This window comes from Cygnus olor, chromosome 1 (assembly GCF_009769625.2).
Source record: "Cygnus olor isolate bCygOlo1 chromosome 1, bCygOlo1.pri.v2, whole genome shotgun sequence".
In the NCBI taxonomy this organism is placed as follows: Eukaryota; Metazoa; Chordata; class Aves; order Anseriformes; family Anatidae; genus Cygnus; species Cygnus olor.
Window position 1 is genome coordinate 146,415,813 of NC_049169.1, and position 20,173 is coordinate 146,435,985.

Genomic DNA, 20,173 nt, shown 5'->3' on the forward strand with positions numbered 1-20,173 from the left:
TAGCTAATATCGAAATACAAATGTATAAGCACACTTGTAAAAATGCAGCTGTACTTTAATATACAACCTTCTTTTCAAAGTCATCCAGGATTTGATACTTAAACGTTTGTCAAATGCCCAATCTGCTCTGCAGCAGGTAATTTTAAAGAAAATACTGGAAGTGAAGGAGCAATTTTTGATTTTTAAGCTCTTTGAAATTTTTCATACTTGCGAGCCGTGAACTCTGATAATGTTCTGTACATGTACTCATTACCTTCTCAACAGCAACATTATGAATTCATACTCAGTAATGTGTATATCCACTGTGAATTCTCATAAAATTGTCAACAAAAAAAACTGTGCTATTAATTTCCTTTTCAACTAAATTGGGTAAGTGCATTAATGTTTCAGGTTTTTAAGAAGTCAGATTTTATTATAGAATGTAACTCCAAGGGATTGAAAATGGCATGGCTGGCTATGATTATAAAAATTGTAAACCTTCAAAGTTGTCCATTATAAATAATATCAAAGTATATGAACTTGAATGTTTCCAAAACCAGTGAATTTTGGATAGCAGCACCATTAGGACATTAACATTACCCTGTCTTGTATTTCATCAGTCAGGCTTAGAGCATCTCTAAAAACAAAAAAATCTTGTTTTAAATATCCAAACAAGGACATAAAAGGTGAAACTATCTTACATTGCCCTCTGCTTTATCTATTTGTTTTATTCAGTATCATCTTACATTCATAGAAGACTAATTGTATCTTTCTCTCTCTACATTTTTCCTTTAGATTAATTCAGCTTGACTGTCATTTGATGTTACTTTGCAGTGCTCCTACAACTAATTACATTGTTAAAAAGACCTATACGTGGTAGCATATATATATATATTTTTTAATCTTACAACCTCATTATTTTCATTAGCATCTCCCAAACACAAAACATCTTATACAGACTATTTCCTGTTTACTTTACTTGTGAAAAACTTTCATTTGACCAAAATGATGGCAAACATTATAAGGAATGATGAAATTTGACCCATTTTTGTTACATGTAAGTTGAAAGTCAGCAGTATTTCAGGCACTAGGCAAATAATACTATAAGAAGTGCTTCCCTGTGAGGTACACAGAATTTACTCTAGACCTGGAAAGAAACAGCACCTTGGGGAAACTGAAAACAAGCAAACAAACAAACTAACAAGAAAAGCACCTTTGGCTGGTACAGCTCTTCCTCCTAAACCAGGAGGTATGCTCCAAGAATACTAACACCACTGGTTACAGACAGAGTAATCAATTTGGTGCTGAAGTCATCATGGCCACAGAAGTCCCTGTGCCTTGTGTTTCTGATCAGCTGGGTGCTTCTGAAAATTCAGGAGACTAGGTGGTATTTAGGTTGGGTAGAAGTGGTTGAAATGCATGTACATACTTAGAAAAGTAACACAGCTATTACAGGAGATACACCAAAACATAAGGCTGACAAGGAGTGTGAAAACTAGACCTGATAGACACATAAAGCTGATGCAATGTAGATGACAATTTTAAACTGAAAAATGCAGATGATATGACAGAAACATTTCAGAAATTTGCATTAATTGTTTTTACTGAAAGAAAATGAGCAAAGTCTCAGTCAAAGTTCTTGTGTTGGTTTTGATTTTTGATTTATTTATTTTTTCTGTTTATAGGTACACAGAAATATCTAAAATATTGTTTTAAGTTGATCAGATCCAAACGATCTTATAATTTCTATGGCATTCAATGCAACAATCATTTACTCAGGGGGTTATTTTGAAACAAATGATCTTTTGATCTTTGCTTTGTAAGTGTATGCTTCTGCATTCTGCATCATACATCCAAGTTTCCAGTTGTAATGCAAACAAAAATAACTTTCAGTGAAAGTAAACATTTTGAGTTATGATAGCTTAAATTTGCGAATGAATTTGCTGTCATACTTTGTTTTAAGCACTGGCACTAGAAAACGGTTCCATTTTTTGTATGTATATATGCAGTCACATTTCTTTCATTCTTTGTATAAGATGTTGACTGAATTTGATTTATTTATGTTTACAGCAGAACACACAGTAATATTAATTTATTTGCTAATTTGTTAGTTGTCTTTCATTAGTCCATAATTTTTTCTTTTGTTATGGTAGTTGTAAGAGGATTTCTAGCTCGCCAGCACATGCTACAGAAGATGAGCATCAAACAGCAAGAGGTCACCTCAATCAAAAGCTTCTTGCAGAATGCCGAGGATATGGGGCTGAAAACATATGATGCCTTGGTCATTCAAAATGCTTCTGACATTGCTCGGGAAAATGACCGGATCCGCAATGAGATGAATGCAGCTTACCACAGGGAAAAGCTAGAGGCTAGAAACAGACCAGAGGAAGTCCACAAAAGGTAAGATGAGAAAATATCTTCTGTGCTGGATAGTGAAGAATTAGAGCATTTCCTCAGCTTTTCTTCCCTGCTTAGAAAGTCACAGTAATTCTGGAAGATTTTCAGGTATATGCTCAGCCTCAATCAGTAGTAGACACTATTTTGTTTGTGTAGCAGGTAATTAAGTCTAGAAACTAAAGGACACTGGTAATGTACTATTCAAGGGAGACTGAGCTTCATAGGAACATATTCAAGCCTCTGAGGACTTTATTTTTTACGTAAATACTTTTTAATTTGAAGATAAATAGATTATAGTTGAACTTTCATCAAACCAAAGAAACAAAAGAAAAACTCATCTAACTTAAAATTCCAACATTGGGAAATGCCAGGATAATGAAAAACAGCTAGGAAGGCATTAAAATGCAACAAGATGCAGACTAAGAAATCCTGAACGTGTATTGAACTAGATAGATTTTGAAGAGGATTCTTTGCTCTTATTTAAAAATAGATGAAAGTTTGTTTTGTTTAGCTCCCATCAGAATTTTCAAGAGTACCTATTGTGCAAATCCAGCAGGTGTTGGAGAGCCTTTCTTTCCTTAGCTGTGGTGTCCGAGATCTTTTTTTCCCTCAGACGCCTGAATGGGCAAAGGTAGCATTTGCAGTTACTAGCAAGTATGTATCAGTTGCAGGAAAGTGTCTATAACTTGCTGGACATACAAATATTTATTTTTCCATAGGAACTTAATTCTCATCCGGAACAACTGCCTTTGGTTTCATTGCTTTTGTCAGTGACTTTTATTAAAGTGAAAATGGCAGTGCATCTGCTTAATTAGCTTCAAATATCCCAGTGATTACATATTGGAGGAAATGCCTTTGTAGGAAAGACTGTAATTAAACATTACAGTGAAAACAAATTATCCACTGAGCACCACACTTTCATCTTTAGCTGTTTCATTTACTACATGGGCAGCTGGCTATATCCTGTGTATGAATTCCAGCTCTGCTGGTGATCTGCCATGCAGAAATACAATTTAAAAAAAAAATAGGGATTTGTTTGTAAAATGATGGTATAGACATCTATCTAATACACTGCCACTGTAAGTTAAAAGGTTTTCAGCGTTTTGATTTTCAGAGGAGTAAAATGTTGGAAGAATTTTTGTTAAAAATCAGTTTGTTGGAAGCAGCTGATAAATGTCACTTCTCAGGACACATTGAAATAGCAAAAAATAAAAATAAAAAATGGAATGAGTAAAAGTCCAAAACTGTGATATTTGTTATCTTTAAAAGGATAACTAATAAGTAAGCTTAAACAGGAGGATATATAGATATCTAGGTGGAATAGTTCAGGCAGCCAATGTCGGTGGTTAAAAAGGTCATTAATATTTTAAAGATTTGCATTATCTAAATAGAATTTATTGTTGTCTTTTTAGAAAATAGTGATAAAGGCTCAGCATTTGCTGCCTCAGTAACTTTCCATTAAAATGGCTTTCCCAGAAATTATCATTCAGATTGGAAATGCAGCTTTTGATTGTGTGCAACAATCAAAGTGTGAACGATTCATTTGGTGAACGTCTGATCAACAATATGCAACTGCTTAAGGAAAGCTGCATTTGTGCGAAAAGGGGCCAGTGTCCTGATTTATCATGAAACAGGAAATGGAAGAAAGCTAGCAGCTTGATCAGGATTTGTTTGTCAGAAGATTACTCCACACATCCCCCCCGCGCAGCAGGGGAGTTGTGAGGTTGTTTACCAAAAAGCTGTTGTTATGTTTGCATGAACAGGTTCATTGTTATCACTTGAATAATGCATCTGGGCCTCTCTTCTGTGTTTTCAGAGCTGAAGACAAGGGTGGGAAGGTCTCTGAGGACAGCTTTGCCGGCTGTCGAACGCCTAAGCACTTTCACTCCAGCTCCGTCCCCGTCCCCATGGCGGTGGATGGCTTGGTACATTCTGCAGCTGGGTCATCCATCAGGTCCCCCTCCCTGCACTCTGTGTTCAGTATGGAGGACAGCAATAGCCTGCCGTCACCAAGGAAACAGCCTCCTCCCAAACCAAAGAGGGACCCCAACACACGGCTGAGCGCTTCCTACGAGGCTGTTAGCGCTTGCTTGTCGGCAGCTTCTAAGGAAACCGCCAGCGAAGGTTAGGCACAAAGGGGGAAGCCGTCACAAATGTTGCTCTAGGTTATTGATTTGTTCTTTCCACTTTGATCCCTCTAAGCACAGGCAAGCGCCTTTGAAAAGCCCCGCTTCCGTAAAATATTTCAGTGGCAGTAAATAAAGTTAGTCAATTTGTCATTTGCTCCCAAATCGGCAAATAGCTACTTGTGTGTTCTAATTGCCTGGTTTGTCAACAGCCAAAGCCTGTTTTCAGAATTCCCTCTAGAGGCAAATGATCTTTGTCAGCTTCAGTTTTTCTACCCCACTGACTGTTTTATTTCACCTTTTTAACTGTCTATTAGAATATCTTGCATTGCTCAGACAGAATGCTCAAATCTTGAATTTCACCAAGTTAAATATTAAACTTTCTCCCGCTTTTGCTCTGTGTTAACATGAATAACTTGTGCATTCAGTGGTTGATGTTTGTGCCATAACTTGCTTATGGTGAATTTTTTGTTTGGAATGAAACTGCTATGAAAGTCCCAAAGTGTTGCAATGCATTATTGTGCATTAGGTCCAGTTTTGAGTTCTGTTCTTCTCTCCTCCTACACTCTTGATGAAGATGAGGGATGCATTCTGCTTTTCCTTGTTAAGCCTGACTTGTCATGTTTTGTGTAAAGAGCCCCCTCTAAGCTTATCAGGGAAGATTTTTCAGGTTGGGTTTAAAGCTACATGTAACTATTCTCTACGCCTGCATACAATGGCTGTAGATTTTTGCAGCTCCCTCTTGCAAAATAATTACTCATGCCCAGTTTATTAGATGCAAGTCCATTTTCCTGACTTCTTTTCTCATTCAATGTCCTTGTAAAGTGAGATGAACTGTGTCCAATATAGTACTTTTAAACTATAAACTTCAGTGTCAGTTAAGGAGTAGTGGTTTAGGTTTTCTGTGCCCAGCACTGAAAGAAATGATTGATTTAACCAAAAAGCTGTAGCAGAGTTTTTGAAAGAATGACAATTTATATATGTTTGTGTGGTCTTAACACTAATGCTTATGCACTCGCAAAACAGTCAGACTGGTTTCCCTGCTGTGCTCATTTTTCAAGAATTATATATTCACTGAGTCTTTGTCCAAAACCAGCTCAGTTTATACCATTTAATTTTGATCTTAAAAGACCAGTCACATATTGATGATTGGTGTCTATTATCTCCAGTCCATCTGTACCTGGAGGCTGTGAAAAGATATCTAGTTTTGTTAACTGTATACTCACTCAGTGGAAGAATTACCCCTAGGGTATGTGATTCCATAACTTAGTAAATTATTTCCACACCAACAATACAAAAGAAGCAGAGATAGGGATAATATCGGCCTAGAATTAGAGTTTTATATACTAAATAGAATCATAGAATCTCAGAATGGCTTGGAATTGAATGAACCTTAAAGATCACCCAGTTCCAAACCCCCTGCCATGGGCAGGGACACCTCCCACCAGCCCAGGCTGCCCAAAGCCCCGTCCAGCCTGGCCTTGAACACCTCCAGGGATGGGGCATCCACAGCTTCTCTGGGAAACCTGTTCAAGTGCCTTACCATCCTCTATGTAAAGAATTCCCTCCTAACATTTAATCTAAATCTGCCCTCTTTTAGTTGAAAACTGTTCCCCCTTTTCTATCACTATCTGGCCATGTAAAAAGTTGTTCTCGAAGCAGCTCACATAAAAGGCAGATACTTCAATTACTGTTGATAACATGCATGTCAGTGTAGCACCATGTTGAAATTCCTAGTTAAAAGCATGCCCCTGTATCATCTCCCTTGGGGCAAAATAAGTAACAAACACATATTTCCATGTGTTACAGACCATGCAGTGAACATTTGGATTCAAAAAATATCTCCTTGGGTGTTAGTTTTAGTGGCAGTAGAGGCTACCAAAGCAGATTGTATGCCCAGGCAGCAAAAGCTTGTGGTTCTGAAGCTGAAAGTTCTGCATTTTATTCCTTGAAATATGTATACTTTTGACTGAATCCCCGTGTGTGCGACTCTTATTGTAAAACTATACGAGCAAGATTTGAAAGCTTAAATACTGGCCCTGTGTAAGAAAAAAATTACTTTGATCTGTTAGTAACACACACCTTTTTCACTTTCCTAGTACTGACCCGTCCAAGGCCACACAGTGATGACTATAGTACCATGAAAAAAATACCTCCCAGAAAACCAAAACGGAGTCCCAATACAAAACTTAGTGGCTCTTATGAAGAAATACCTGGCCAAAAGCCTAGGGATGTGAAACAGGCAAACGTAGTCACCAAACCAGGTGGCTATGACACTGTGACAGTACAGAGAGCAGTATCTGCTGATGGACCACAGCATGGTGTGTTGAGTCTCTACATGTCACAAGAAGAGGAAGAAAATGAGCCTGTCTATATTGAAATGGTAGGGAATGCAATGAAAAGCAGTTCTGCTGAAGCAGAAAGCCCAGAGCAAGGAGAGTCTGTATATGAGGAAATGAAGTATTTTCTGCCAGAAGAAGGAAGCAATGGTAATGGAATAATTTCAGTAGCGACTGGATCTCCTCCTCTGATGTTTGAAAGCAAAAAAAATGTTCATGTTGAAGCTGGAACATTGGATGAAAACAGTCAAGCACCTGTAAACTATAAAGACTCATGTGACATTCCAGCCCCTTTCCCAAACTTGCTCCCTCACAGGCCCCCACTTCTCGTATTTCCTCCAACTCCTGTCACATGTTCACCTGCTTCTGATGAATCACCGCTAACACCACTAGAAGTTAAAAAGCTTCCAGTCTTGGAAACCAATCTAAAATATCCTGTGCAGTCAGAAGGCTCAAGTCCGTTATCACCACAGTACTCCAAAAGCCAGAAAGGAGAAAATGAAAGACCAGCATCTCCAGGCTTGGTTGTGTTCAATGTTTCCAGCAAAGTGACTCCTCCTTCAACACCACCCCCTCCTCTTCCACCACCCCCTCCTCCTGTACCACCTCCCGTTTCCTACCGGTCTTCCACACATTTTGCATTTCCTCCAGACCCTTGTGCTAGTTTTCTTATTAATACAGGGAAAACAGGTACAAACTCAGATCTATCAAAAGTACCTCAGAGACCAAACCCTGCTCCGCTTGGATGTTCATCTTCTCCATTCTCCAAACTGCCTTACTCTCCAAAGGTGGCAAGAGCAGATCACAGAAAATTGAACTCTAATTCATCATCTTCATTTCCGTACAGCCCTACAAACTCAAGGTCACTGACCAGTCCCCTTGATGAGTTAACTAGCTTGTTCAACTCAGGACGGAGCGTGCTGCGGAAATCTGCAGCAGGACGTAAGATCAGGGAGCCAGAAGGTAAGAATGATCTCTATGTATTTCTTCTGCACCAAAACAGTCTTACATTAAAAGGTGACAGGGTACATAAAAAACAAAAGAAACTTGTTCTTTTTTTTTTTTTTTTTTAACAAAGATCCATTGTAGTCATAAGAAACACATGGGAAATTTGTTGCGTATGAAAAATATAGGCCTTCAGGTTTTCTCTTAAATGTCTTTTACCAAAACATTTGTATGACACAAAATCAAATGGATTATTTTCCACATTCCCATAGTCTCAGTAAAATAAGCACAGATGTTATATCATGTGAAATGAGTTTAGAATATCAATCCATAGAAATACTTTGAATGAAATGTATTTTTTATATTTCAGTTGGCTAGCTGTCTGGTAGGTTCCATTTCCATGAAACTCTGGATTTGGTCATACAAATCTCAAATGAATTTCAGACAAAGAGTATTGCAGTAAACTCTGTTTATTTCCCTTTTCTTTTTATTCTAACCTTTTCTCTAACTTATATACTTTTATGTACATACCCACAAATGACTTGATTTTCTGGCACCTGAAGTATGTAGTTTGTATCTAGTGCAAAAGTCAACTATAAAAAGAAGCAAAACTTGCCATTTTACTAAGGTTTTTGAGACTATGGTCCTGAGACAATATCATTTAATTATTTGCCTTGTGCGGGTAGAAAGTGTTTATTGTGTTACTGGATCAAATCTATGGATCTTACAAATACTGAAAATTCATCCTGATATTAACAAATTCGCTTCATTACTTTTTAAGGATGAGATGCTTCAGACCTAGCTTTGTCCATCTAAAAGCTCAAAATGTAGTTATCACATCCTTAGGCTATGAAGATACAGTAATTTTGAGAGTTTAATTCCTCCTACATTCCTCCCATTCTACACCGGGTATGAGGAAAGCCTAGATGATTAAACAAGTAGAGTTGTAACTTCTAAATGATTAAAGTTAGGTGAAGTAAATCCCATCCTGTGTATCGATTATAACACTGTCTCCAGTATTGTAACTTTATGTTACTTTTCTGATTTAAAATAAAATCTCCTATTGAAAATAGTCAGTGCACTGTATACATGAACTCATCTCCCTAGCAGCATATCCTGAATGACCTGACTTGTGTGCAACCTCTAGTTTACACAAAAGAGATTATCTTCTTATTAAATGTCTATTTTCTTATTTATATACTGCTTCATTGATCTCAGTATCATATCCTGATTTATGTAGCTATAATAGGACAGAAGCAGGTGTTTGTGCTTACTCTGGACATGTGTATGTCTGTCTGTGTGTCACCCTGTTTCTCTCTCCCTAAGATCTTGGCAGCCTTCAACCAAAACCTCTTTTAACCAAATACAAGGAGATACCTGTTGCCCCACTTGACCTGTTGTTTACAAGTTGTGAAGAACTTGTGGGTAATGTGATGTTTGGAGGCTGTTTTGGGCACAGCGATCATGAAATAATACTGTTGTGGATTTTTGGAAAAATAAGGAAGGAGGTTAGCTGAATCTATACCTTAGATTTCCAGAGGGCAGACTTTGGCCTGTTTAGAGACCTGTTTGACAAGAGTCCCTTGGGAGGCAGATCTGAAAAGCAAAGGAGTTCAGGAAGGCTGGACCTTCTTCAAGAAAGAAATCTTATAGGAGCAGGAGCAGGCTGTCCCAATGTGCCAATAGTCAAGCTGTTAGGGGAGAAGACCAGGTTGGATGAACAGAGAGCTTCTTCAGGAACTCAGGAAAAAAAAAAAAAAAAAAAAAAAAAAACAGAGAATTTATGAACTCTGGAAGAAGGGGCAAGGAAATCAGGAGGACCATAGAGCTGTTGTGATGTTGTGCAGGAAAGGAAATTAGAAGGGCAAAAACCCATCTGGAACTCCATTTGGCTAGAGCAGTAAGAGACCAAAAAAGAAGAAAAAAAATTGCTTTTATAAACATATATCAACAGCAACAGAAGGAGTAAGAAGAATCTCCATCCTTTGCAGGACGTGAGGGGAAATGTAGTGATGAAAGATGAGGATAAGGCCGAGGTACTTAATGCCTTTTTGGCCTGTTGTGGTTTAGCCCGGCTGGCAGTCAAATACCACACAGCCGTTCGCTCACCCTCCCCCCTCCCTCTCCGGGATGGGGGAGAAAAATGGGAAAGCGAAGTCTGTGAGTTGAGATAAAGACAGTTTATTAAGACAGGGAAAAGAATAACAACAATGATAATAATAATAATAGTATTAATAGTAATAATGTGTACGAAATAAGTGATGCACAATGCAATTGCTCACCACCCATTGACCGATGCCCAGCCTATCCCCGAGCAGCCGGCCCCCCCCTCCACCCCGGCTAGCCACCCCTATATATTGTTCAGCATGACGTCAGATGGTATGGAATACCCCTTTGGCCTGTTTGGGTCAGCTGTCCTGGGTCTGTCCCCTCCCAGCTCCTGCTGCATCCCTAGCCTGCTCGCTAGCAGGACAGAGAGAGGCTGAAAAGTCCTTGGCTTGGTGTAAGCACTGCTCTACAACAATTAAAACATCAGCATGTTATCAGCGCTCTTCTCATTCTAATCCAAAACATAGCACCCTGCCAGCTACTAGGAGGAAAATTAACTCTGTCCTAACTGAAACCAGGACAGGCCACAGTCTTTATTAGTACGGCCAATTGTTCTCAGGGTACCCAGGCCCCTGAGTTGGAAGATGGTGACAGGGAGGGAGATGACTCTCCTATAATCCGATGGGAAACTGTAAGTGAGCTACTACATCATTTGAATGTTCACAAATCTATGAGACTGGATGGGATTCATCCAAGGGTACTGTAGGAGCTGGCCGAAGTGCTCGCCAAGCCACTTTCAATAATTTACCAGCAGTCCTGGCTAACTGGGGAGATTCCAGTTGACTGGAGGTTTTTGAATATGATTCCAATCTACAGGAAAGGAGGATCCAGAGAATTACAGGCCCATCAGTCTGACCTCGTAGCTAGGGAAGGTCACAGAACAGATCATCTTGAATGTCATCATATGGCACATGCCAGACGATCAAGTGATCAGACCCAGACAGCGTGGGTTTATGAAAGGCAGGTCCTGCCTGACTAACCTGGTCTCCTTCTATGACAAAGATGACACGCTTAGTAGATAAGGGAAGGGATGTGGATGTTGTCAACCTGGATTTTAGTAAAGTGTTTGACATCGTCTCCTCCACAGTGCTGTAGAGACTGGCTGCTCGTGGCTTGGACAGGTGCACAGTTGTCTGGGTGAAGAACCAGCTGGATGATGGCTGGGCTTAAACTGTCGTAGTGAATGGAGTTCAGTCCAGTTTGTGGCTGGTCCCCAGAGGTGTTCCCCAGGGGTCAATATTGAGGACAGTGTTGTAAAACATTTTTATCAATGATCTGGATGAGGCAGCTGAGTGCAGCCTCAGTATGTTCATAGATGATACCAAGTTGGGAGGGACTGTTGATCTGCTCAAGGACAGGAAGGCTTTGCAGAGAGATCAGGATAGACTAGATCAATCAGCCGAGTCCAATCTCGTTACATTCAGCAAGGCTAAGTGCTGGGTCCTGAACTTGGGCCATAACATACAGCAGTTTAGGCATGGGGTACAGTGTCTGGAAAGTTGCCCGGCAGAAAAAGACCTGGGTGTGCTGGTTGACAGCCAGCTGAACATGAGCCAGCAATGTGCACAGATGTCCAAGAAGGCCAGTGGCACCCTGGCCTGCATCATAAATGGTATGGCCAACAGGAGTGGGAAAGTGATTGTCCTTTTGTATGTGGCACTAGTGAGACCTCACCTCAAATGTTTCATTCTGTTTTGGACTTCTCACTGCAAGAAGGTTATTGAGTTGCTCAGTCATGTTCGGAGAAAAGCAATGAAGTTGATGAAGGAACTAGAAAACAAGACTTACTAAGAGTGGCTGAGGGAACTGGGGTTGTTTAGCCTGGAGAAAAACAGGCTGAGGCCTTATCACTCTCTACAGCTACGTGAAAGGAGGCTGTAGCAAGGAGGGTGTCAGTCTCTTTTCTTAGGTGGCAAGTGGTAGGATGCAAAGAAATGGTCTCAAATTGCACTGGGGATGGGATGGGTGGGGGATAGGGGATGTTAGATTGGATAAAACATTTCTTCACAGACAGAGTGGTCAAGCATTGGATTGTGCTGCCCAGGGAAGTGGTGGAGTCCCCATCCCTGAAGATACATAAGAGATGTGGATGTGGCACTAGGGGTTTAGTGATGAAAGGTTTAGTGATGAAACTGAGTAGGTCAGATTGACAGTTGGACTTGATGATCCTGAAGGTGTTTTCCAACCTGAATGATTCTATGACTCTGTGATTCTATTATGAAGATTTCAAAATAATTGGATTTCTACAAGTTTCATGAAAGTCAGTGACTAGATGGAGAGAAGAGACTTATACTTGGGAAGAAGGCCTCTACCAGCCATCAGAGAAACCCTGGTGGATATAAGTCCTCTTGTAAGTCCTCCAGACCTAGAAAAAGTTCTATCTGGACCGTGCATATTCCTAGATGTTTAATTCAATCAGCCATGGATACAAATTGAGACTTCATCAGTTTTCAACCTCAAGAGAATGCTTTGTTTATTATTCTAAGTATAGGAATTGATTAAATTTGTAAAGATAGTGCAGTAGTTTTGTTTGCTTTGGCAGTTAGTTGATAACATTCAAAACCTATTAATACATGCAGTTTTTTTTTTTTTTAAGTTGGGGCTCTGCTTTTATTGTATAGATAATACATTTTTATCTGCTAGGAAGAAACGATCAGATTTTAAAGTCAGCTCTTTGGATGTATTGTCTCAAGGCTCTCTAAAAGTATCTAGTGAGGAAGTGTGGTAAGCCTACTCCATTTAAGTCAGAAAATTTACTTTTACCTTAAAAATTTTTTGCTTTGGATTTGAGGATTTCTACAAACTCAATTTTCAACTAAATGTGACCAAGACAGAGTTCAGCCTGGGTCTCCTGTGGGTTGAAGCTGGTGCATTAACACAGGCTACCATATAAAACCTCTAAATTTACCTTTCGCATGGAAAATGTTGTACTTCTAAATATTTCATCAAGGCAGCACTAACTATGAAAGATCAAAGTTCAAAAAAGATATAGAATAAAAAACCTGAATCAATATTTTATGATCTAGGAAGCTACTGTATAATACTAAGTGCAGTTACATATGAATAGTTCAGCAATGAGCAGATGGATGGAAAGTAACAAAGAAATACAGGTGAAGGTATGTGCAATGTTTTTGACTTTTTTTGTGTACTTCACAGGTTTTGTTCATTTCTAGGGTAACAGCTGGAATAAATAGTCTTTTATTAAACCTCTGATACAATTAATTAAATGACAATCGGCAGAATAGGCTCTAAAACTACGAGTTGTCTTATGTTCTGATTTTTTATCACCTATTACTTTATGCATATGAAGTTCCTGGAAGACTGCCTTCTTTTTTCAATTCGTGTCATTATTTGTATTATTGTACTTATATGAGATGATGTGGTAAAAAAATTAAATAATTTTAAATGGAAATTCATGAAAATTGACACAACCTAGACCAGCACTCTGTAATGTGCAATTTACTTTATTTCTGTATATTATATAGAATATTATAGAAATATTGTATTATAACTTAACAACTTTAACTCAAAACTGAAAATACAAATGTGGGCCATTTCAGAGTCAAGGAAAGTTAGCTATGGGAATCAATATGTCTCTGTACAGGATCATCAGCCTTGGAGATAAAAGCCTCTTTGCCAATAAAAGTGGAATACAGACAGATCTCCCAACATGCCTCCCTCTTACCTAGAGGAGTAATTTCAAGGCCTGAATCCTTGGCACTGATATCCTTTTGGCTCCTGACCTCACTGTGGGAAATGATCATCCAGAATTTCACTAGAATGGATTTGTGGTTTTCTGATGGACTGCTGGCTTATTGTGAACTGAACTGAGATCACCTTTCTTTCACACAGGCAACAACAACAAAAAAAATAATCAGATGGCAACAACTTTCATTACCTGGTGTTATAGACTGGGCATATCCGATCTTCTTCTAAAATAACAAAATAATCTACAGGTTCAAGTAATGATCAGAGTCTAGAATAGAATAGTTCAGTATGAAGGGACCTTCAGAGATCATCAAGTCTAACTGCCTGACCACTTCAGGGCTAGCCAAAAGTTAAAGCATTGAGGACATTGTCCAAATACCTGTTGAACACTGACAGGTATGGGGTAACAACCACTTCTCTAGGAAGCCTGTTCCAGTGTTTGACCACCCTCTCAGTAAAAAAACTTTTCCTGACATCCAGTCTGAACCTCCCCCTGCACAGCTTTGTGACATTCTCGCACACCCTGCCATTAGCTCACAGCGGGCAGAGACTGGCACCTCCCTCTGTGCTTCCCCTCCTCGCGAAGTTGTGGAGAACAATGAGGTCACCCCTCAGGCACCTTTCTCCAGACTAGACAACCCAGGTGTCCTCAGCCTCTCCTCAAAGGATGTACCTCCCTGTTTACTATCATCAGCAAACTTCCTGAGGATGCATTCTACTCCTGCATCCACATCACTGATAAAAATGTTGAAGAGGACATCATAGTACTGAGCACCAGGGAATACCGCTAGTAACTGTCCATCAGCCAGAGGTAGCCCCATTTGCTACAACCCTCTGATCTCTATCATCAAGCCTGTACATCACCCTGCAGATCATGTACCTGTTCATCTCGGAGTTGGACAATTTGTCCAGAAAGATGCCGTGAGATAGAGTATCAGAGACCTTGTTAAAATCCTGAAAGAATACATCTGCCACCTTCTCTTCATCCACTAAGTGGGTGACCTTATCACAGAATGAGATTTAATGACCAAGTCATTGGCTGGCTGCACGCATGCTGTCTTACTGATGTTTAGGGCATCAATCTGTTTTCCCAGGCAGAAATTTGTCAACGCACAGAAGCATTTTTGTCAGGATATTGTCCTGTTGAACTCTGAAACTTGTAGTTTCAGTATAGTCATATACTGTGCAATTGTTTCAGTATACTGAAACAGTAGTTTCAGTATGTCATATAGTGTGCAATTTCTTGCAAAATACATGTAATGAGAAAAGTTTTCAGCTCTACAGAACTTATAGTTTAAATAAGCAAAACTGTAATAATTGTGAACTGAACTGAAGTGATTTCTCCAAGCTTGAGAGGAGTTGCCATTGAAGCTACAGATGTATTGTTAGACAGGAAATCCCTTTTACTCCATATCAAATGAGACTTGAGTGAAAATTAGCAGTAATGCACACACACCTTTCTTCTATTCTTCTAATTTGTACAAATAGTAACTTTAGTTAGCAAGTCAAATAGAAGCTGAATGATCATGTATGGAGTTCCTACCCAGGTATTTCTAGATGAAAACATTGGACTTGAAACTAGATTTCCTGAAACCCAATTCAGTGCCTTAATCTGAACACACTCTTTCTAGAAGAATGTACAAATTTTTGACACTATTCAACATCTAAGGCATTCCTGGGAAGGAGGAGGCAGTTACATGTTGAAGTGCTTCATATTAATTATCTGTGGAGCAAGGACAGAACTCTTTTTTCCTCAATACGGATGAATAATACTCAGATTGCTCCTTTGTACCATTGTTTCTCATAATTTGATACAGTTAATATTAAGTTATTCCATGCAAAGTGGAATTGTTTCAGCTTCAGAACAAAAGAAGGAATAATTCCCAGCCCATCATCTGTGCTCAGATTGGCAGAGTGAGTACTCATGTGGATTCCAAAAGGAAAAGAGCAAATAAAACATGACTTTCATTTAACCTGAATGAATTTGCTTACCATCAGGCTATTGAGATAAAGATTTAAGCCTTCTCTCCTTCTTGCTGATTGAGAAAAGGTTGATATGGATGCTTGCCTTCAAAATTAGGAAACCTTTCCTTTATTTAGCCCATCAATGTATAAGCTTCAAGTTTTGTGAGAATAATAATAATAATTTTGTATAAGCTTCAAGATTTTTGTTAGAATTTCATTTAAAATAGGTCTGTATATGCAAGTCTATGCTTCAGTAGCCTGTTCCTTCCCCCAAAAAAAGTTTAGTAACTTACATAACAAAAAGAGAAAAGACATACAAACATTAAATTGTTGACAAAATATCAACACTGTTCAGATGTTTGCCCAATGTCTTTGGCATCCATATAAATCCCTTTTTACCCATGTCTTAGGCAAAATGTTTCCAGTGCAGGTAGCTCCACGTATCAGTTAATTTTTTCACATTCTCCAGTTTGGGCACTGGAAGTCATAGTAAGATAGTTACCAATGGAAAATAGTGCAAATATTTAGATGTACCTAGTTGGGATTAAAGTTTGACAAATATTCGTTGCTGAAATTGGCTCAAACTTGGAAAATAACAGGATTTAATGTGTATATATGGGGAATACTGACCTGCCAAAGGCAGGTATCCCTTTGACAGCTAGTAAACAATTTGCTTCTATCAGCAGATTAGAGTAAGCTACTATTGTGGAGCTAACATCTCGACAGTGGATTGCAAATTAAATTCCCACTGGGGTTTCTGAGATGAAATCCCAGTCCCTTATCCTCTAAGCCAGTCAGCTTTTCCTCTTAAGCAACTTAATAATGTTCGTATCTGCATCTCATTATTCCTACATTATATTGATACAATGTAATAGTTTTACTTTCTTTGTGGCAAAAGCTAACAACTTAAAAAACATGACTAACACAAAAAGCTGTGTTGTCACCTTTTGTCTTCTTTCACCTGTGAATTCTGGAGGAATGATTACATGAGACATTGGACTTGTATAACATCTTTGAAGTAAAATTCTCAAAGCATTAAAACTTTAATGAATTTATCTTCACAATACTTCTCCGAGAGAGATTAATATCTGTTTATATAATTGCCTTAATTACCAGGGAATGAGGGTGACTTTCTATGACTAATTTTCAGATTAGGTATCTAAACACAGGAGAGTCATCATCTCTGATTCACTACGGACTACTTGCAGCTTTCAGTCTGAATCTTTTGCAGTAGTTACAGAGAAGTGGGAAAAAGCCAAAACATTGCTACTAACAGTTTAATGTGAGTCATGAAAAAGTCCCACACTTGGCTAGTTGTAGATGCCCTGTGCAAAAAATAACAAAGGAGGAGACTGAACTGCTTGCAATACCATTGCTGTCCAGCACATACTGGGTGATTTTTCTGAAGAAACAATTGTGGTTTGCGTTACTGCAGCAGGGAAAGGCATTAGAAGAGTCTAGAGAAAGCACCCTTCACTTCTGTTTGCAGAATGTTTATGAACATTTTACAGCCTGGAAGATATCCCCTTAATCTGCAGTTTTCTCCCCATCTGTAAGGCTGCCATTATCTGGATAATGTGTCACAAAAAAAGATCTGTTTTAGGAAAAATACAGTATACCAAGAATAATTCTCCATTTCAGAATCTGAAAACTAAAATATTTTCAGTGTAGAGACATTTGTTATTCAATTATGACAATTTTATTTTTTTTTCTCTTCCTGGTTGATTTCAGTGTTTGCTCTTACTGCCTAAAATCTTACAGTGTATGATTTGTTTTGGTTTTCTGTTGTGACTTGAAAATTAAGCTATGTGTGAGGTCATGATAGACAATTTTTACCTGAAGATTATTAGAAAAGAACAAATCAAAACTAATTTATATTTCAGCTGAAAATTGAATGGTTATTGTCATAAACCTTTATTATATTTATTTTGCATTTGAAGTGCTTATAATGAAAATAAATCCAAATCCTTAGCACTCCTACACACACTTCCAAAGCTGATATCCAGTCATATAGACATTGGAGGAGGCTGTACAGCCCCAATATCACATAGGAAATATCACTTCATTTTTTGACCCAATCTTATAATGTAATTATCTACATCTGTCAGAAAAGGATTCTGGAGTTGACAGACCCTTGGTTTGACCCAGTGGGGACTCTTGTGTTCACACCTAGTCAGTGCTTAACAGGAAGGAAACTGAAGAGAAGTAGCAGCACACTTTTATGTTCCTTTTAAATGGTCCATTTCTGAGAACTGCAGGCATTCCTTGTATATAATTAATTCTTAAAGTCTATTTTTCCTTTTGGGTTCAATTTACTGCATGTCCCCTTCATCCTGTCTGATACTGGAGAACAATAACCATACCATACTGGTTCAACTTAGTGTGTTTCAAGCCCATGGATTTTAATAATATTTCACATGTAATAGTGACTTCAGTCCTTCAGGAGGAGATTTACAGGATTCTCATTTTCATAAAAATGTAGATTCTTCACCATCTGATGCAACATCATTGTTCCAAATTCAGCACTGGTTTGGAAAGTTGTCTCATTAGTGACAGTGTTGTGGGCTTCTTTAGATGATAAACAGTCTTCTGTGTCTTTTATTTGTGAACCAAGATGGAGAACCATGAAGGACTTTGATTAGGAACAACTGTATCACTAGTTGTAAAACAAAAGTACATTAATGTGAGACATTAATCATATCTGAGAGAACAAGCAAACTGAATTCTAGCACACTTTCATTCCTGATACCAACCAAGAATATTATTTGGCAGTAAATATCATATATCACTTGATTTTACAGGGCTACGGGTATTTGGAACATAGCGGAGAATGAAATTTGAACACTCATTTTAATGAAAGTCTCTAATTCTCAATTTGAGTGAGAAATCTGTTCAGATGCTTTTAATTATTTACATCTCAGCATTAAATCATATTTTGCATAAAGCCTAAGTAAAGAGCAGTAATTCCATTTCACAGAAAATGTCAAGATTGTGACATTTATTTTTGTTTTGCCCTGGAATGAAAATCAAGCATTCTGAAATCCTGTGCAGAAATAAACATTCTTTCATGTCAACTCTTTCAAAAATGTTTGGAAAGTATTGAAATGGTTTGCATCACAGATGCTGATTTTTTTCTTACTGAAAATGTTAACAGTGAGGCATTTTGACTTGTTTTGGTCCTGGCTAAGTTCAAGAGTGGTCATTTCAGCAGTGGTCAGGATGTCACTTAGGGGTATGTCTGCACAAAAACCAAAGATATGTTTATGCCTGTTACAGACAAACCAAGCTGCGTCTAAACTTTTTGGCTCAGGTATCCTGGATCAATGCCATTGTGATGGCACAAACTCCAGCACCTCAGTGATGACCCAAAGTTCTTGACAGGACTTGTGGAACAATCCCACACGTGGATTGTGTTCCAGTTGCACCATCGGCATTGTGGGGCTGGATGGAAAAGAAAGAGAAGGCAGCCAGAAAAAGAATGGGAAAAGATGTGGTCATAAACATGGGGGTGCCCTGACCCTCATGCCCTCTCCTCACAACTGAAATGTGCTGTCAGGAGAGTAGGAGAGTGTTTGAAAATGGAGAACTGAATTAGCATTGGAAATTTGGGGCATCTGCCTTCTCCCCAAGCCCACTAGTGGATGTGAATATAAAGAGGCCTTCAGGTTCAAGGCTCTCTTGGGTAGAGTTTTCACTTTATTTTAAAATGAAAAAAAGTGAAAGTGAATTTTATCCTCTGTGATGTGCAAGTTTTAAAAGAAACAACATATGAAAAAAATCTCAGCACTGAAATTTAATGTTTCGTTATTTCTTCTAGCTCTTTCCTTAAGGGCTGGTCCCTTATAATGATGCTGACATATCAGTAGAATGTGGTGATAGTTTTTAGCCACAGGTTGGCTGTATTTGTACACAGGATGGCTACTTACCACACTGCGTTTGTGATATATGTTATGATATATGTTCCTGCTTTAAGGTCATGGATGTTGACCATCTCCGTATCCCTCAACATGAACTTAAAAACAAGCTAAAGAAGTATCTCCAAATTCAATTCTTATTTGGGAAATTCACTTCCGAAACAAATTGCAAAAGTTGTCCAAGAGGTTTTGTCTATATGGTGGGAAGGTTGACAATACAGGTGATCCAAAAATATTTCTTGGATTCTCCCTCAGGACCTGCTCAAACAATTCATCTGCCCAATGCAGTCACTTAGGCTAGGACTTCTGTGTTGCAGTTGGTGCCAGAGCTCTTATGAGAGAGATTCTGAAAAATCTGTAGAAGTATTCTCTGGGAAAAGTAAACAGAACTGATGTGATGCTGTTGGCAGTGGCAAATCCGTGTCTATTTGTTTGGGGTTTTTTGTTTGTTTATTTTCACAATATTTGCAACAGTGTTTGAGGGGGAGGAAGGTTGAGACAGTGTCTCATCACATAATTCCTTCCAACAGCAGCTAAAGCCCAGCAGTAAATGCTGTTCTGTTACTGAGATACCACACACAAAAGTAAACAAACTTAAATGCCTGTCTTCAAAAAGAACTGCTGCATCCACATTAGTTAGAAGAAAACAGTTTAAAGAAGGGAAGCTGTGTTTCTTACCAAATTGCCTCCT

General features: G+C 38.6%; 1 protein-coding gene across 5 annotated transcripts in view; it reads left to right on the forward strand.

The window, feature by feature from the left end:
* The window catches only part of MYO16 (myosin XVI), a 387,593-nt gene that overhangs the window by 333,633 nt on the left and 33,787 nt on the right, over positions 1 to 20,173 (forward strand). For all 5 annotated transcript variants that reach the window (XM_040536892.1, XM_040536877.1, XM_040536885.1 and 2 more), the window contains 3 exons: positions 2,133 to 2,379; positions 4,193 to 4,500; positions 6,602 to 7,804. In XM_040536892.1, the coding sequence (XP_040392826.1) occupies positions 2,133 to 2,379; positions 4,193 to 4,500; positions 6,602 to 7,804 (1,758 nt within the window). The remainder of the gene's footprint in view (positions 1 to 2,132; positions 2,380 to 4,192; positions 4,501 to 6,601; positions 7,805 to 20,173) is intronic.